General features: G+C 37.7%; 1 protein-coding gene across 1 annotated transcript; it reads right to left on the bottom strand.

The window, feature by feature from the left end:
• Window positions 1–290: 290 nt before the first annotated feature.
• LOC133047229 (lysozyme C-1/C-2) lies at window positions 291–6,442 on the bottom strand. Its single transcript, XM_061130336.1, has 4 exons — window positions 6,166–6,442; window positions 4,791–4,955; window positions 2,233–2,308; window positions 291–848 (listed from the first exon to the last, which is right to left on the bottom strand). The coding sequence occupies exons 1-4, from the start codon at window positions 6,359–6,361 to the stop codon at window positions 782–784; spliced, it is 504 nt and encodes a 167-aa protein (XP_060986319.1). The 5' UTR covers window positions 6,362–6,442; the 3' UTR covers window positions 291–781.
• Window positions 6,443–18,464: the final 12,022 nt, after the last annotated feature.

The raw sequence follows: 18,464 nt of genomic DNA on the forward strand, positions 1-18,464 counted from the left end.
AATTTAAACCGAGGGGAATTCCCTGGTAGTCTGGTAGTTAGGACTCCCTGCTTTCACTGTTGAGGGCGAGGGTTCAGTCCCTAGTTGGAGAACTAAGGTCCTACAAGCTGTGCAGCTTAGCCAAAAAATTTAAAAAGTGAAGTAAGATCTTTCACCATGCTTATGGTTTTCCTCCAGCATATCTGTCTGGGTATAGGTGAGGATGTTGGAAATGCTCAGTGTCATTTTTTTCAAAATATATACATAGATATTTCTTCAGAGACACTAAATGACTCTAAACAAACAAAAACGAGGTTTGAATTGCAGTTTTTAATGAAAATGTTTGTATTTTTACAGCATGTGTCATTTCATATCTGTGGTTAACTAGCAATTATTCCAATAGTTGCAGACTCATCTGTCTCTGAATTTGTCATAATGCTAATGAAATTAAGAAAAAGCAACAGTTCATCTAATCCCTCTTTATATTCCTTCATGATCAGCAAAATGTATAAATGATCTTGCTTTAATTAAGAACTGAATGTAATGGAGATATATTAGATTATTAAGAGTTTAGACAAATATTCACCAGCATTAGTTTTATTAGCAAACTGAAAAATATTATAGGCCTAATATCAAACAATTAACACATTAGATAAACATTAAGCCTCTTAGAAGACCATATGCTCCTGCTTCTGTAAAACCATTGTTTGCTTGAAGGAATGGTGGTATAAGCTTTCATTCAACTATCACTTCCTTAACATGAAAAAGAGACAAAATGAGTTGAAGAGTGATAATTCCACAGTTACAGGGTGCAACCCTCAACATAACTGCTGACGTCATGGTCTCTACAATGACTTTTCCATGCCACCCTGTGGAGAAAGATGAAACAAATGGTAATAAGGCTAAAACATAGCTTCATTGTCATGTACATACTTCAAATCCTTTGGGAGAACAAAGTAGTGCATCAATACATGAAATACAAGCTATAGACAAATCCAAGAATTGCTATCTGTTAACTGGAGATATGTATACCTAGGACTTCACGTCTCCCCCAAGCCTTCACTAGAGCACAGAATGCTGAACACAAATGTCGAGTCCTGTGTTGTTTGCAACACAACTGCAGAGTGCATTCCATATTTACTTAACTCCAAAAATTATTTCACGATATGACAAGGTAGAGTGTGTAGAATCTTAAAAACTCTAGAATCCCCTAAAATAAATTGACGAGTAAAAGAATAAGATTCTGAGTGAGTTAAACTGTTCCTATGTAGTACATTGTTTAGCATTAATTTAAAACTGCAATTTTTCAGTTCTCAGTAGCATACTTTGTTCTTTGGAAATATACCTTCGCTTCTCTCATAAGAGTAGGGTAGAACACCTTTCACCTGGGACTTCCCTGGTGGTCCAGTTGTTAAGACTTTGCCCCTCCAAATTTGTGGACAAAGTTCGATTCTTGGTGAGGGAGAGGGGAGCTAAAATTCCGGGTGCCCCGAGGTGCTACCAAAAAACCCCCAGTTCTCCTCACCGTCTCATTTTTTTGGCCACACCTGATGGCATGTCATTGGTTTCCTGTCCAACACCCCCTGCCTGAGAAGCACAAACTCTTATCAACTAGACCACCAGGAAAGCCCCCAGCTCTCCTTTCTAATGCTTAACACAAACCATAGTCTGTAATAGAAATTAACAGTGTTGTAGGTACATTATACTTCAAACACAAATAAACATACACTCAAACTCATAGAAAAAGAAGTCAGATATGTGGTTACCAGAGGAGCAGGTTGTGGTTGAGGTGAGGGGTGGCAAAGCGGATAAAGGCAACTAAAGGTACTACACACTTTTAGGTATAAGATGAATACTAAAAATGTAATGTACAATGTGATAAATACAATCAACACTGCTCTATGTATGAAATAAGAAATATATGAAAATTCATATTATTGAATTTAGTGAATTCATTTATATGAATATACATTTTCATACATAAAAGTCATATATATATGAGAGTATATATATATTCGTATATATAAGAGAGTATAGCCTAAGACTTCATCACACACACATTTTTTTTCCTTCTATTTCTTTGTTTTTGTAACCATATGACATAATGGTTGATCACTAAACTGACTGTGATAATAATTTCATTATGTATGTAAGTCAAACTCTTATACCGTACACCTTAGGCTTCTACAGTGCTATGTGTCAATTATATCTCAATAGAATTGGAAGCAGAAAAAAAAACAAAAGCCAACATACCATGCTGTAATGCCTTGCTCGCGGACAATCTGCTTTGCACACGTCACAGCTTTATCGATGTTATTTTCCATTAATTCTGAAAAGCAGATGGTGAGAAATGAAAACAACATTCCTAGAGATTTCATTTTAAGTTTGGGTTCTGCAGGCTTTATTTTCTTAAGCTAAGGAAAGTACAACTAAAATTATTTTTTAAGAGTCCTTGTTGTGAATGTTGGGGGAAAATTTTTTCTTCATTCTATCCTATTTGGCATGAAATTAAAGCATTTTGTTTCTCATTTACCAAAGTCATTGGGAGCTCTGGAATTATTAATTAATGTGATAGAAGATTCTCTTTTTACTGTGCTGTGATTAGTCGCTCATTCGTGTCCAACACTTTGTGACCCCAAGGACTGTAGCCCACCAGGCTCCTCTGTCCATGGGGATTCTCCAGGCAAGGATACGGCAGTGGGCTGCCATGCCTTCCTCCAGGGGATCTCCCCAACCCAGGGATCGAACCCAGGTCACCTGCATTGTGGGCAGATTCTTTACCATCTGAGCCACCAGGGAAGGCCAAGAATACTGGAGTGAGTAGCCTATCCCTTCTCCAGGGGAACTTCTCGACCCAGGAATCAAACCAGGGTCTCCTGAAGTGTAGGTGGATTCTTCACCAGCTGAGCTACCGAAACAAAATGAAAACAAGCAAGGGGAAACGGGTCCAGCATTTTTTGGCTCAGCAATTCTGTTACTGGAAGTTTATTCTAAAGAAATAATAAGAGATGCACCCAAAGATGTGTGTACAGATGTTTCATATCAATTAATAACAGGGGAAAATACAGCCTAAGTGCTTATCAATGTGATTTAATATTTTTTTTTATTTATATGTATTTTTATTTATTTGGCTGTGCTGGGTCTTAGTTGCAGCATGTGGGCTCTAGTTCCCTGACTGGGGATCGAACCTGGGCCTCCTGCACTGGGAGCACAGAGTCTTAGCCACTGGGCCACCAGAGAAGTCCCATCAGTGTGATTTAGATTGACAAATTATAGAACATTTATTTAGTGGAATTTATTCATCTTGAAATATAATAAAGATTGGTATTGGTTGATAAAATAATTTTGTGTAATAAACAGCATATTATAAAGCAGTAAGTTTAGTATAATTTCATTTTTGCTGACATACATTGCCTACATGTTTGTATGTGGGTACAAATATGCATAATATAGTTCTACACTCATGTACGTGCACCCCACTCCAGTACTCTTGCCTGGGAAATCCCATGGACGGAGGAGCCTGGTGGGCTGCAGTCCATGGGGTCACTAGGAGTCGGACACGACTGAGTGACTTCACTTTCACTTTTCACTTTCATGCATTGGAGAAGGAAATGGCAACCCACTCCAGTGTTCTTGCCTGGAGAATCCCAGGGACGGGGGAGGCTGGTGGGCTGCCATCTATGGGGTCGCACAGAGTCGGACACGACTGAAGCGACTTAGCAGCAGCAGCAGCATGTGAATGATGTATATTCTGAAAGATGTGGATACCAAAACTTACCACTTGTCATAAATCTCTGGATAGTGAGAATTTTTATTCAGTGACCCCAGATTATTATATAATGCAAAATACTTCTTAAAGTAAAGTAACTTGATACAAAAGAATATCCTTAGACTAATTTCTCTGTTAGGAATTCTAATATATAAAAAATTAACAATATAAATTTTGTATCAGTTCACCAATATTTTATGCACTAAACATTGCATGTAATCTCTATTTTAAAAGGAACTCAACAGAACATTTATTTCAGCCCAGTTAAGCAAATCTGTAAATTAACTTGTCACCATGACAGTATTTAAATACGAACTGTATTTTTTGGAGTTGCAAGCTCAAGAACTTAGAGCTTCAAACTCACTTTAAATCACTCAGCCAAAACACACACACATACATACATATATACAGTTTATATACATAGAAGAAGTAAATGTGACAATTGTGAATAACTGGTAAAGTAAATAATGACAATATTGATGGGTGATATAGTCATGTTTCTAATTTTCCATATATTTAAAACATATCATCATAAAAAGTAAAAACGGTTTTTTAAAAGGAACCACAGGTAGTCCTCTCCTTTGGTTAACTAGTAATCCTTTGTTTTCCAATAAAGGAGGGTATATTAAATAAAAACACACACACACAACCTAATTATCCCTAAACCTTCCCAAAGAAGATAAGAGGAATAGCATTGTTCTTTACAAAATATCAACAAGTTCAGTTATACTAAAGCGCTAGGTCATTCAAGAAACTCTTGTATGTTAGCAAACAGCAAACTTTCATGATGAGTGAAAGTGTTAATTGCTGAGTTGTATCAGACTGTCTGAGACAACATGGACTGAAGCCAGCCAGGCTCCTCTGTCCATGGAATTCTCCCCGAACAGGGATCAAACCCAGGTCTCCCTCACTGTAAGCAGATTTTTTTACCATCTGAGACACCAGGGAAGCCTTCAAGACATGTTCATTTGTACTGAATCTCTGATCTTACAGGTATAACCAGATGGGGCCTGAGCCATCACTCAACATCATCTTGTCTTACCGCTGCAGGCCACATGGCAGCCGTCAACTGCGTTGGGGGTTTTGCCATCATTACACCACCATTTGCTGTTGATCTGAAATATCCCATAGTCAGTGCTTTCACTGCTAGGATTGTAGTTTGTAGCTTTTGTGTTATAACTGCTTTCCCATTTGGTCAAACACAACCCTGAAAAAAATTGTCTTTTTAGTAGAAAAACAACATGACATGATTTACACCTCATAGCCCAATCAGTTCTATTTAATTCTACTTTACTAACAACTTACTTTATAAGTACAAAGATGTACTTACTTGTGAAATATTTTAACACTTTCGTGTTAAGAATTCCCTGAAGAGAATTCTTTTATTAGCAAATCATTTGGTAATACCAATGAAACAAGATAATACATTTTTTTAAATATTAAAATAAAAAAAATAAAAAATAAAATATTAAAATAGCTCTTGCCCTTCACACATCCCTAAGTTAATACTGAGCCTAGAATAGAAACACCAACAGATTAGTTGAGTGGGTTTGGTCATTAGCAGCAGATGCACACACTAAAGGAAAAATATGTTTTAGGGAAAATAAGGATTTTCTGGGAGACAGAAAATTTCTTATGATCCTAAAGGTGAATTTGGGTACCAAATTAGAATTCAGACAGTAAGAATCACAGAATAGGAAAGACTGTCATCCATCCATCCAGCTAGCCATTTGCTTACTCACTCAAAAATAGTTATGGAGGGAAATGTCTGAATTTAGTATGAAAAATACAGTGATGACTTTGACAGATATGGACTAAAATACAGAGGAACTTTTCCTAAGGCCATTTCTTGAGTTCTGTGGAACAAAATGAGAAATAATCAACTAGGGTGAGCACAATAAAATGTCATTTCCTGCTGCATTTCAGGGATCCTTATTATAGACATGAATTGAGGGAAATAGGCTCCTACTGTCCCTGTTTTGAGAGTTTAATGTAATTTTTAAAAAACCTTGCTGTTAAAAGCCCAGCATTGGTAGGAGAATTAAAAACGAGAAAAATACTGCCTTACTTAGGTTAGAAGAACCCAACTTCCAAACCGGAAATAGCTAAAGTCAAACACCAGGGGCTTGACAGACATATCTGAGGTGCTGAAATACATTTTATCATCACCCTACATGTGCCAGCTGGCGTGTTTATAGTGGAATTAGAATGGACCTCTCATGCCTTGGTCCTACACCTGGTACATCTGATTCTAAAGGAGCAAGTTGATGTTTAGAACCATTGTAGGTGTACAAACCCTCCAACAAAGAAAAAAATATCCCATTGACTCAAAGTCCTTTTCTTCTTCTTCTTCTTCTAATTACTATCTGTTCCACACCTGGCTACCTATCTGGAAGGATGAAGAAGAGTTAACTTACAGTTTGCCAGGCTGACTCCCTTATAGCCATCCAGTCCAAGTTCCTTCAGAGTTCTGGCAAGCTCACATCTCTCAAAGACCTTGCCTTGGACAGCGACAGAAAGGAGGAGAAGCCCCAGGATAATGACAGCCTTCATGTTGCCTGAGAAGTCAGACGTCCAGACTGACCAGGGTGAGCTGGGCTTGCTAGTTAACATCTTTTCACTCCCCTCTTATCTCACTGGTTTGGTGGCTCCGCCCTCTGAAACATGTGGAAAACAGAAACAGTTTATTGGTCCACTGACTTAAAAATGTGCCTTCTTAGGTTTGAAGAGAGAGAGTCTGATACCCTAAAAATTAACCTGCAGAAAATAAGGAAGTGAGATTACTTAAAGACGTTGCTCAGAAAGAACAGCGTTTAGCCCTATTGCCAAAAGAGGAAATTCCTCCTATTTTATTATGAAGCTGATCAAGTATTCAGAAAAAAAAAACCTGAATGAACATTTTACTCAACTGAAAATGAGCTCCCATCTTTGATTAACATTCATTTACATTAAGTTGTGTTATGTGACTTCAGTATGTTGTCTTCATTTTTTTCACTTAAAATTATTTTATATACACTTTCCACAAAGAACATGACACACAGCCTGTTGTTCTGATTGGTATAGAGCACCGCACCATGTTGTTCAGCCAGATTCCTATACCTACTCTCTTGGTGTCTGTTGTAAATTCTTAATTTATACATCAGTGTCATAGTGTGATAAATAAACCCTCGGTGAACAACAGTCCTAACTCCATTCTGACATGCCTTACATCACATTTCCATGTTAGAACATAGTTTCATTGTAAAGTGAAAAAACAGTATGGTAAAATCTATAGAAGAATAACTGAATATGCCATTCCAAAATCTTCCCCTTTGGCACAAGGATGATTTTGAGCTGAAGAAGCAGATCCTGGACAAGTTTTCTACCCTCCCCCATCAGCCTGAAAGCAGAACATAAATTTGTGCAGATATTAATCACCAAAACCCCAGATACTTACCAGCCCCAAGACAGCACCAGAGGATTTTACAAAACAACCATTTTGACTAGCTACTATCGCCTATCAGTTTTTAATGTATTTATCATCCTAAAATTTTGCACCCTTGGAAGCTCAGTACTCTTTTCCTCTGTCTAGTTGCTCCTCTAAATATTTACTGTTCTTTGGTAAAGATGATCTGTTAAGTCCAAATTCCAGCCACTCTTTGATTTATTCATCCTGGCCTTTCTCGTAAGTATACACAAAATGTACACGTTAATATACTTGTTTCCTTTTCTCTTGTTAAACTGTCTTTGTTACACATGTTGTCTCCTGTACAGTTTCTAGTGATGAGGATGGGACAGTGAAAGGCCAGAACACTTTACTGTTCATAGAGGCTATAGTTGAGATATGGTTTAATTGACAGCAGACCAGTAGAAGGTAAGAATTCTTACCATGTCAGTCTCCTAGCTTTCTGTCTAGAGTGCACAGACGAAAAAGGAAGATAACAATTTCTCCTTGTCCCTTCCTTTCCAAATGCCCACTGGCAGGAGAAAAAAATTTGAAAATAGATTTTTAATTGTGACTCTTGTGAATTTGGTTTTGGTAATCAACACCTATGGTTATTGATTCTTAGCCTCCCAGAAAGCATCATGGTTTCGTTTGTCTCTGCCATTTGTCATGAGCATGAAAAACCATAAGATGAGAATCTCCATTTGTTTTGTTTTCTATCCTGAGAACTTGGCTTTGTAACCAGTGAGAATATTCCCTCTGGTTTCTGCCACTTTAGGGGTGCAGGTTGTCTGTCAGGCTTGCATCAACAGCTAGCCAGCCAGCTGGGAGCCTAAGACATGAAGTGACAGGCAACATTCTCTTTATTCAACCATGTGAACACTCAGGGGAGTTTGTTTTAATAGAGTCGCAGTTCATAAAGGGCCTCTATGAACAGGCTCTACCTTTGTTGCCTGATTTGTGAAGGGAAAACTCTCATCCCAGTATCACCTTTTTGGTGTCAGAGGTGAGGAGATGAGTGACTTAAGTTGTCTCCCTTTGTGAGAGATAGAGGTTTCGTTGCCACCTGAGACATGGAAGGTGTTTGCTTCCTCAGGCTTTCTCTGGAGAGGTTCTGCGGCTTGAGAGGGCCACGTTTCTTAGGGACGCCCCTTGTGTCCATGGGTGTGTTAGTCTCTCAGTCATGTCCGACTCTTTGCGACCCATGGACTGTAGCCACCCTGGCTCCTCTGTCCATGGGGATTCTCCCAGCAAGAATACTGGAGTGGGTTGCCATGCCCTCCTCCAGGGGATCTTCCCAACCCAGGGATCAAACCCAGGTCTTCCCCATTGCTGGTGGATTCTTTATTGTCTGAGCCATAAGGGAAGCCCAAAAACACTGGAGTGAGTAGTCTATCCCTTCTCCAGGGGAACTTGCTGACCCAGGGATCAACCCGGGGTCTCCTGCATTGGAGGCAGATTCTTTATCAACTGAGCTACCCTGGAAGCCCCCTTGTGTCCATGAGTAAGCCCTAATATTGGTTTTAAGCCATAAAAAGTCTCACTGGTTTGGAGTCACAGTTGAAAGAGGTATATTGAAGATCTGAACTTTTATATCTAAAAAAGATTTTTAAGAGAGCTTGCATTTTAAGCAAAGGTCCTATTTTTACCTATGGTAAGATCCTATTGAAAAGAAAAGAAAAAGAAAGACAAAGATAGCTATAGTAAAATACCTTGGTTACTTGAGAAAACAAAGCAAAACAAAACACTTTGTTAACAAGATTAAAAGAAGAAGATCAGGGAATAAATGTCAAAACTTGCAGACATCACTCAAGGAGGTTTAAAATTTACATAAATATTGATAGCCTGGAAACAGTTTTGACAAAGTTTCAGAAAATGCACAGGAAGTCTTGATGTATTGTCTGTTACTCTGTAGGAGGATCCCACCATGTCCAGACTGTCCTATAGTCTGGATTGCACTACCAAAAAAATAAAAAGAAACTTAAAATATCATTGAACTATCCTATTATAAAAGAAAAGAAAAATGTTATAGGAATAGGCTTAGATTTCTGATAATAGGCAAATATGCCTCTGAGTTCCTTCTTAGATTAAACCCTACAATTCTTTCTCAGTACTTTTGAAATACTGACCTTACCATATCTTTGAAATGTAAACATGCAAAGAGAAAATTGTTGCCTGAAGCAAGCATGAGACTGGAAAAAGAGAGATTTGAAAAACAGTTATTTCATATTTTCATAAGCTCCCTTGATCCAGATTTTGTTGATAGCCTCTGTAAGATTATCTTTTAAAGACAAGTAAAAATCTTAATAGTCTTTTCCACAAATCTTGGTAAAAGGCGTCAGCCATCTGAGGGGAAAATTTGTTCCATCTGCCAGAAATACCATTTAGATCCAACTGTTCTTTTATAAGCTATTGAGTTTTGTACTACTATACCTGAAATGTGACTAAAATGTTGAAATGAAAGCTATGTTTGCATCTATCTATATGTCTATGTATATCTATGTTTGTATGTTATATATATGTGATATTTCTCTCCCTCTGGATAATATTCCTGAAAACTTGTGCTCTATTTAATTGGCTTTAAAAAAATAGAAACAGTTGTATAAGTTAAGACTAGTTTGAGATTTTCCTAATGGTCCTGTGGCTAAAATTCTAAGCTCCAACGCCAGGTGCCCAAGTTCAGTCCCTGATATAGGAACTAGATTCCACATACAGCAAATAGAGATCCTGCATGCCACAACTAAGACCTATAACTAAGCCAAATAACAAAGTAAATAACTAAGCAGCCAAATAACTAAGTAAATATTTTTTAAAAAATAAAATGAACCAGCTTTGTCAAATAAATTTATGTTATCTCTCCTAGATGCTTGAGATGATAAAATTATAAATTCAATCTAAGAACTCAGTTTACAATAAAAATGATTTTCTTGATATATGTCAATCTGATAGAGAAAAAAGCCATGTGTAAATTTTAAGTGTCTTTCCTTCTGTGATTTTTGCTACTTGCCTGGTTTTTCAACAAGAAAAGTGACTCAAAATGATGGTTAAGTTTTAATATGTCATGAAAGTTTCATGGCAACTCAAGCATAATTGTTAAGAACACATGAATTAAATGGATATAAGTGGGCAAAAGGGTCTTCCCTGGTGGCTCAGACGGTAAAGAATCTGCCTGCAATGCAGGGTTGATCCCTGGGTTGGGCAGATCCCCTGAAGAAGGAGATGGAAACCCACTCCATTATTCTTGCCTGGAGAATCCCATGGACAGAGGAGCCTGGTGGACTACAGTCCATGGGGTTGCAAAGAGTTGGACACGACTGAGTGACTAACCACTACTATTACTACTACTACTAAGTGGGAAAAAGGTTTATAAATGAATTTTGCAACCATCATTATATTTTATAAAATATATCTACTTAAAAATAGCTTTCAAAATCTTTTTGTAACCTTAAATTTAAGATGAATATTCATTGGATATGTAGATCTTTTCCAGAAAAGAGAAAATACTGACCATTATTGCCAAACATTCATTTAAGATTATCTGCTTTTAACTTCATATTAAAGAAATAAAGATATCTGGGCCTGTTAATAACATGCTGTTTTTGCCACTTTAACAAGATGTACATTAAAAAGGCATATGGCTCTAGAAATTCCAAAATGATATATTCCTGGGAATTTTCTGGTCATCTATTTGTTAGGAATTGGTGCTTTCACTGCCAGGGCCCAAATTCAATCCTTGGTTGGAGAACTAAGATCCTGCAAGTCACCCTGCTCGGCCATGAAATGAACACATAAAAAGTAAAAAGAGCAATAAGTTATAATATGGGGGTTCTATGCACAGGATTCTAATACAGGAGAGATAAGAAGGTAAATTATTGAGATGAAGGGAGAAAAGTCCCTGTGAATTCCCTTGGGAAAAACTTAAAGATGGCCTGGAATGTGTGAACCAGTTGAAAGGTGTTTGACAATTCTGGCTAAGACTTTGGGTAATGAATTAATACACAAATTACTGACTAGTTCAAAATTGGGAAAGGAGTACAAGGCTGTATATTGTCACCCTGCTTATTTAAATTTTATGCAGAGTACATCATGAGAAATGCTGGGCTGGATGAAGCAGAAGCTAGAATAAAGATTGCCGGGAGAAATATCAATAATCTCAGATAGGCACATGACACCACCCTAATGGCAGAAAGCAAAGAGGAACTAAAGAGCCTCTTGATGAAGGTGAGAGAGGAGTGCGAAAAAGCTGATTTAAAACTCAACATTTAAAGAACTAAGATCATGGCATCTGATCCCATTCATGGCAAATAGAAGAAGGAAAAGTGGAAAGAGTGAGATATTTTATTTTCTTGGGCTCCAAAATCACTGTGGACAGAGAGTGCAGCCATGAAATTAAAAGACGCTTGCTCCTTGGAAGGAAAGCTGTGACAAACCTAGACAGTGTATTCAAAAGCAGAGACATTACTTTGCTGACAAAGATCTGTCTAGTCAAAGCTATGGTTTTTCCAGCAGTCATGTACGGATGTGAAAGTCAGATCATAACGAAGACTGAGCGCTGAAGAACAGAAGCTTTTTAATTATGGTGTTGGAGAAGACTCTGAGAGTCCCTTGGACTGCAAGAAGATCAAACCAGTCAATTCTAAAGGAAATCAAACCTGAATATTCATTGGAAGGACTGATGCTGCAGTTGAAGCTCCAATGCTTTGGCTACTTGATACAAAGAGCTGATTCACTGGGAAAGACCCTGATGCTGGGAAAGATTGAAGGCAAAAGGAGAAAGGGGTGGTGGAGGATGAGATGGTTAGATAGTATTACCACTGAATGGAATTAATCTGAAAAAACTCTGGGATATAGTGGAGGACAGAGGAGCCTAGTGTCCCATAGTCCTAGGGGCCACAGAGAATACAAGACTTATTGAATGAAGAACAACATAATTCATATAAGCGTCTTAAATGTAAGTATTATGTCCATTTTACAAATTAAAATATATGTGTCCCAGAGAAGAAAAGTCACCTGCCCAAAGACATAGATAGTGGTAGAGCTGCGATTTAGATTCAGATCATCTCAATGTCTTTTCAGTTTACCACATTACTTTGAAGTTGAAGTGAAAGGGAAGGAATTCTATCGCTATGTAATTCTCACCCCATAACATACTGTAACTTCTTTATCTACCATGTTTAGTTCATGATACAGTTGTGCAAACTCATTTTATGTATTTATTTTTAAAGTGTGATTTTTCTTTAAGAGCTTGATTCCACACCAGGAATGCCACAGAACAATTAGAGACTGTTTAAATAGCAAAATTCTTAAAGTGTGCACAACTGATAAACTGAGGAAAGCTTGATCTCTTTGTGCATACTATCTTTGTACTATTATTTCTGTTATCTTTAAAGGTTCATGGTCAATACAATTAGAACTTAGGCTGGATCTCACTTCTCCTTTTCACATTATGAGCAAATATTTCCCTTCCGATACAGGTCAGGTTCAAAAATCCTTTCTCAATTTACATAACAATTGGGCATTCATCACTGAAAAATTGTTTTTCAAACAGGTGATAAAGCATAATCTTGTTTACATAGAGAACGAAATGTTCCCATTTTAGTTTCCTCTTTCCAGAAGAGAATTCTGATTTTATTTCTCTGTTAAGCATTACTTTTTAATTTAAGATTAGGTTTGATCTTTTTATTTGTGCAGCTGCATAGTCATTCAATTTCTTTCTTGAGCTAGAAAGCTATGGCTTCAATCTGTAATTTAGCTCTAGTAACATCACAAAATGTTGGGGTAGGAGAGAAGAAATGGTTGCAAATAAGGTCATGTACTTGGATTGTATTTTTTCCCTCTCTCGACAAACAAACCTTTTATTGCTACCCTTCAGTTCAGTTCAGTTTAGTTCAGTTCAGTTCAGTCGCTCAGTCATGTCCGACTCTGCAACCCCATGAATCGCAGCATACCAGGCCTCCCTGTCCATCACCAACTCCTGAAGTTTACTCAAACTCATGTCCATCGAGTCGGTGATGCCATCCAGCCATCCCACCCTCTGTCGTCCCCTTCTCCTCCTACCCCCAATCCCTCCCAGCATCAGGGTCTTTTCCAATGAGTCAGTTCTTCACATCAGGTGGCCAAAGTATTAGAGTTTCAGCTCCAGCATCAGTCCTTCCAATGAATATTCAGGATTGATTTCTTTTAAGATGGAGTGGTTGGATCTCCTTGCAGTCCAAGGGACTCTCAAGAGTCTTCTCCAACACCACAGTTCAAAAGCATCAATTCTTCGGTGCTCAGCTTTCTTTATAGCCCAACTCTCACATCCATATATGACTACTGGAAAAACCATAGTTTTACAATGGTAGCAATCCTACCTCAACTTATTAACAACAATTTATCTGTACACATTGAATTGAAGATGAAACATTCCAAGTTGTTTAAGATTTTTTTTAAATTCATTTTCTCACTCCAACCCCTCACCTCAAGCCAATATCATACCTCTGTGAGGTAGCTGGTTGCTGGCATAGGAGTGGTCTGTTTCCAACTCAGTCAAATAGAAGATGAACTTGCAAACATGGCACCATTTTCACAGAGTCTAACATGATTTGGCCCCAAAGCTGGTGAGGGCTAGTATCAGTGCCTTGCAGATTTATTTTGGAAAGTAGTTTCCTTGACTACTGATTCAATAAGATTTTCTATTTTAAGATTTATTTTTAATTGGATGATAATTGCTTAACAATACTGTATTGGTTTCTGCTGTATAACAATGTAAATCAGCTATAAGTTTAAATACATCCCCTCCCTCTTGAGCTTCCCTCCCACCCCAAAAGGATTTTCGGTTAAGGAGCAATTTAGTAAATCAGAAATATCATGTGAATATAAAATGGTAAACTTAAACCTGCTTAAAAAAAAATGAGTGGATGTTTCAACATCTAGGAAGTTAAAGTGCTTTTATGTTTCCTCATAAGTATACTATCTTCTAATAGGAAAGTTTACACAAACTCACTTATACATACATGCATTACTACTAATTTTTCTGAAAAATAATGGGAATAAAATAAGCCTAAATATAGAAATCTAGAGAAGGAAATGGCAACCCACTCCAGTATTCTTGCCTGGAGAATTCCATGGACAGACAAGCCTGAAGGGCTGCAAACCATGGGGTCACAAAAAGTTCGACACGACCGAGTGAATGCACTTAAAATATCTTCTTCATGTAAAAGTTCAGTCCACTGCAAATCAAATATCCTCTGCGTAGTCAGCATTTCAAATCTGGTTAGGATCTGAATTTCATGACGGGACCACTGACTTGGCTTTCTAAGCAGTCTTCTTCCCTCCAACCCACTCTTCATCCAGAGCATGCCAACTTTGAACTCAGAGAATTCAGCCTTTGTAACACACGTATGTCAATCACATGTCACCTATGACTTTATTGTCCATCCTGAGGTTTGCTGTCATGTCCTTATATTCATCATGATGAGCTACTTGAGGTTTTATGCTCCTTTAAGGCTTCTCCTCAGCTTTCTCAGAAAGAAGGACACTCATATGTATAGTGTAGATATTCAAAAAATTGGTAAATTCCCTGTATATAAATATGCTCCACCTACAATTAAGGTGTTACACTCCTCTCTTGACCACCTGTGTTAAAATAGTGTTTTGATATTACAAATGATGGAGGGCAGTAATGCAAGCTTACAAATAAATATCAGCCACAAACTACAGCCACGGCTTCCACAGCTTCCCTAGTGGCTCAGATGGTAAAGAATCTGCCTGCAAAGTGGGAGACCTTGGTTCGATCCCTGGGTTGGGAAGATCCCCCTGGAGGAGGGCATGGCAACCCAATCCAGTATTCTGGCTTGGAGAATCCCTTGGACAGAGGAGCCTGGCAGGCTATAGTTCACAGGGTCGCAAAGAGTCAGACATGATTGAGTGACTGAGCACACACATAGCACATAAACTACAGAAGGATGTGCTTCTCCAACATGAGAAAGCAATTACAAAAGATAACCTAGAATTTCAAAGACAGAATCACTTTTTAGGTAAAGTTAACTCAGATTTCTGAAAGAAATTAGGAATAAGACCATTTACTTTGGGGTCTTCTCAGATGGTGCTATTGGTAAAGGATCTGCCTGTTAATGTAAGAGACCTTGGGTTGAATCCCTGGGTCTGGTAGATCTCTTGGATGAGGAAAATGGCAACCCACGCTGATATTCTTGCTGAAAAATTCCATGGACGAGAAGAGCCTGGTGGGCTACAGTCCATGGGATTGCAAAGAGTCAGACATGACCAAGCAATTAAGTGCACCAACAAACCTAAAATTTTCAAGACAGAATCATTTTTAAAATAAAGAGTTAACTCAGGTCTCTGAAATAAATTAGAAAGAAGACCATATGTTTGAGATACAGGATTACTCAGGCCAATATATGTAAAATCTTTGAAGGTATGATTCAACGTTAAAGTTAGTAAAGGAAAACAATTTTATACTTCAATTGTCAAGAAGTTATGCATGAATAATTTTATTAGGGAAAAATTTCCTATGTAACATTTGGTTATAAATTTAGGATTTCCTCCAGTTATTAATTTGATAAATAATAGAAGTTGATTGAATATTTTCTAGGTAAGAGGTACTGTATTAAAGCTGAGGATACCAAGGTGAAAAGGCATAATTGTTTTTCTCTGCAAACCAACAATTACAATGGTAACCCACTCCAGTATTCTTACTGGGATAATCCCATGGACTGTGGAGTCTGGTGGGCTACAGACCATGGGGTTGCAAAGACTCAGACACGATTGGGCGACTAACACTCAGTCACTCACTCACAATAGTTGTTTACTGCTGGTCTGTTCAAAGGACTGATGGAGCAAGGAGGGGGATCTGAAATCTGTGCAGAAGAGCAGTGAAGGCTTCACAGCATTTAAGATGAATGAGAACTGGAGGAAGAATAGGATTTTGTTAGGTGGATAGTTGGGGTAGCAGATTTGTGATAGGAACCTTCCAGGTCTGGTTCTCTCTCCTTCCAGGCACAGGGGAGGATTATACTTCCCTATTCCCTTGAATTTAGGGAGAACTATGTAATTCTGGCCAATGAGCTATAGGTAGAAATGATACAGGTCACTTCTGAAGTGAAAACATTTAATTGCTAGTGAAAACACTCCAGTGCTCTCTACCGACCTTGGCAACTGATGAAGTTGTATGTGTCAGAAGGCATAGTTACCTGTTGGTAAAACCTCTTGTCAGCTTGAATGCCTGAGTGACTGTGTGGAGCAGAGCCACATGTGGAACCACGATGGACATTGTGACATCAACAAGAAATAAACTGTGTGTTTAGTCATAGAAATTTGGGGAGTGTTTTGTTATTTCATCATTTTGATGGAGGTAAAACAATTTTAAAAACAAAGGGAAAGGAGAACGGACAAATCTCCCATGCAAAAGTATTCCAAGGAACTTACAAGGATGCTCTGCCCTCAAGGAAGTAGAGTCTAACTCCCCACTCTTTAGTGTGGGCTATGCATAGTGAATTCCTTCCCAAGGATACAGTATGGAAAGGAGGATAAAGGAGTAATTTTACAGCAGAGAAACCTGACAAATACTACTTCAGCAGTGGATCCAAGTTAATATCAACAGTAATAAGTTATTTTGATAGGAGGTATCCTAGATACCATGTGATGAAAATGACATCTATGATTTTCCTTCTCCAAGCACACAATCCTTGACTAATCATGAGAAAAAACATCAGACAAATCCCAGGTAAGCATCGCTTTACAAAATATCTGATCAGTGTCCCTCAAAACTGTCATGGTCATCAAAAAACAAGGGAAATCTGAGAGACTGTTAGAGCTAAGAGGAGCCAGAAGAACACAGCAACTAAATGTAATGTGGCAATCTGGAGAGGATCTTGGAAAAAGGTAATTTCATAAAACCTAAGGAAATCTGAAAAAAGTATGATCTTTATTTAGTAATAACATTCTGATATTGGTTCATTGGGGCTGCCCTGGTGGCTCAGTCAGTAAAGAATCTGCCTGCAATGCAAGAGATTGCCTGCAGGAGACCAGGGTTCAGTCCCTGGCTCAGGAATATCCCCTGGAGAAGGAAAGGGCAATCCACTCCAGTATTCTTTCTTGGGAAATCTCAGGGATAAAGGAACCTGGTGGGCTACAGACCATGGGGTCACAAGGGTCAGACATAACTTAGCGACTAAACCACCACATTTTTTCATTAATTGTAACAAATGTACTATACTGATGTAAAATGTTACTAATAGGAGAAAGTGGGTTTGGTGCATACAGAAACAATATACACTATCATAGCAACTTTAATGTAAATCTCAAACTATTCTAAAATTAAAAGTTTATTTTAAAAAAGAGGTATAAGCGAGAATATAATATGTTCTGAAAATTCCTTTTGAAGTGGGGAGAGGAAGTTAAGAGTTTGGTTAGGTAGGCAAAAGATCTTTTATACTATTCAAAGGAGACTCAATTTGCAAATTGTATAGGCTGGGTGAGGGATTCCTAGAAGATCTGTGGATGGGCTTCAGGGGTCTTGTAAAACCTCTTGAGTTGTATAAGATTATATTGTGTGTATGTGTATATGTACATTTTCCTCTGAAGAAAGTTAGAAACTTTAATTTTTTTCACTTATTCTTAAAAGGAAAAGCATATGAAATATGCTAATAATCATTGTTGAACGTAATGTTGAAACTGAAATATTCTGAGCAAGAGATATGAAACAATTCTATTTTGTGTGCAAAAAAGATCTCTTCTTGGTTGTCCAGAGTAAAGTGATAATGTGTATGTGTTTGGAGAAGGAAGGCAGAAGTTAAAGCCAAGATGGTAATGAAGACCATGATCTTCAGACTCTTTGATTGTAGTCTACTTTTCAGGGGGAAGAAATGACCCCATAAGATATTTCACCCTACCGCTGCTGCTTTCCTGAGAAAAAAATTACTGAGTCATAGGATGAAATGTCATTTTGTGTAAACCAAGGCTTAATAGGATTATATATACATTTACTCTATCATTAGGGCTGTGAATGGCTAGTATTTGAATAAAAATGCATATATGTCTTTAAGGGTATCTATAAACCTAAAGCACTATGATGAAAGCTACATTTATGGGAAATTATAGTTAAAAAGCAAAAAAGCAGGGACTTAAAACCATGACACTGATATGAAGGCTTGTATTCTGAAAATAAGGGTAATTTCAACTATTGATGTACAATAACATTATATTTAGCCAGATTTCTTTGTGGGATATATTTTAATCAGTAAATCCTATTAATGTGCTAATTTTATTTTATTAATACAAAATATTGGA

This window comes from Dama dama, chromosome 3 (genome assembly GCF_033118175.1).
Source record: "Dama dama isolate Ldn47 chromosome 3, ASM3311817v1, whole genome shotgun sequence".
NCBI classification, from domain to species: Eukaryota; Metazoa; Chordata; class Mammalia; order Artiodactyla; family Cervidae; genus Dama; species Dama dama.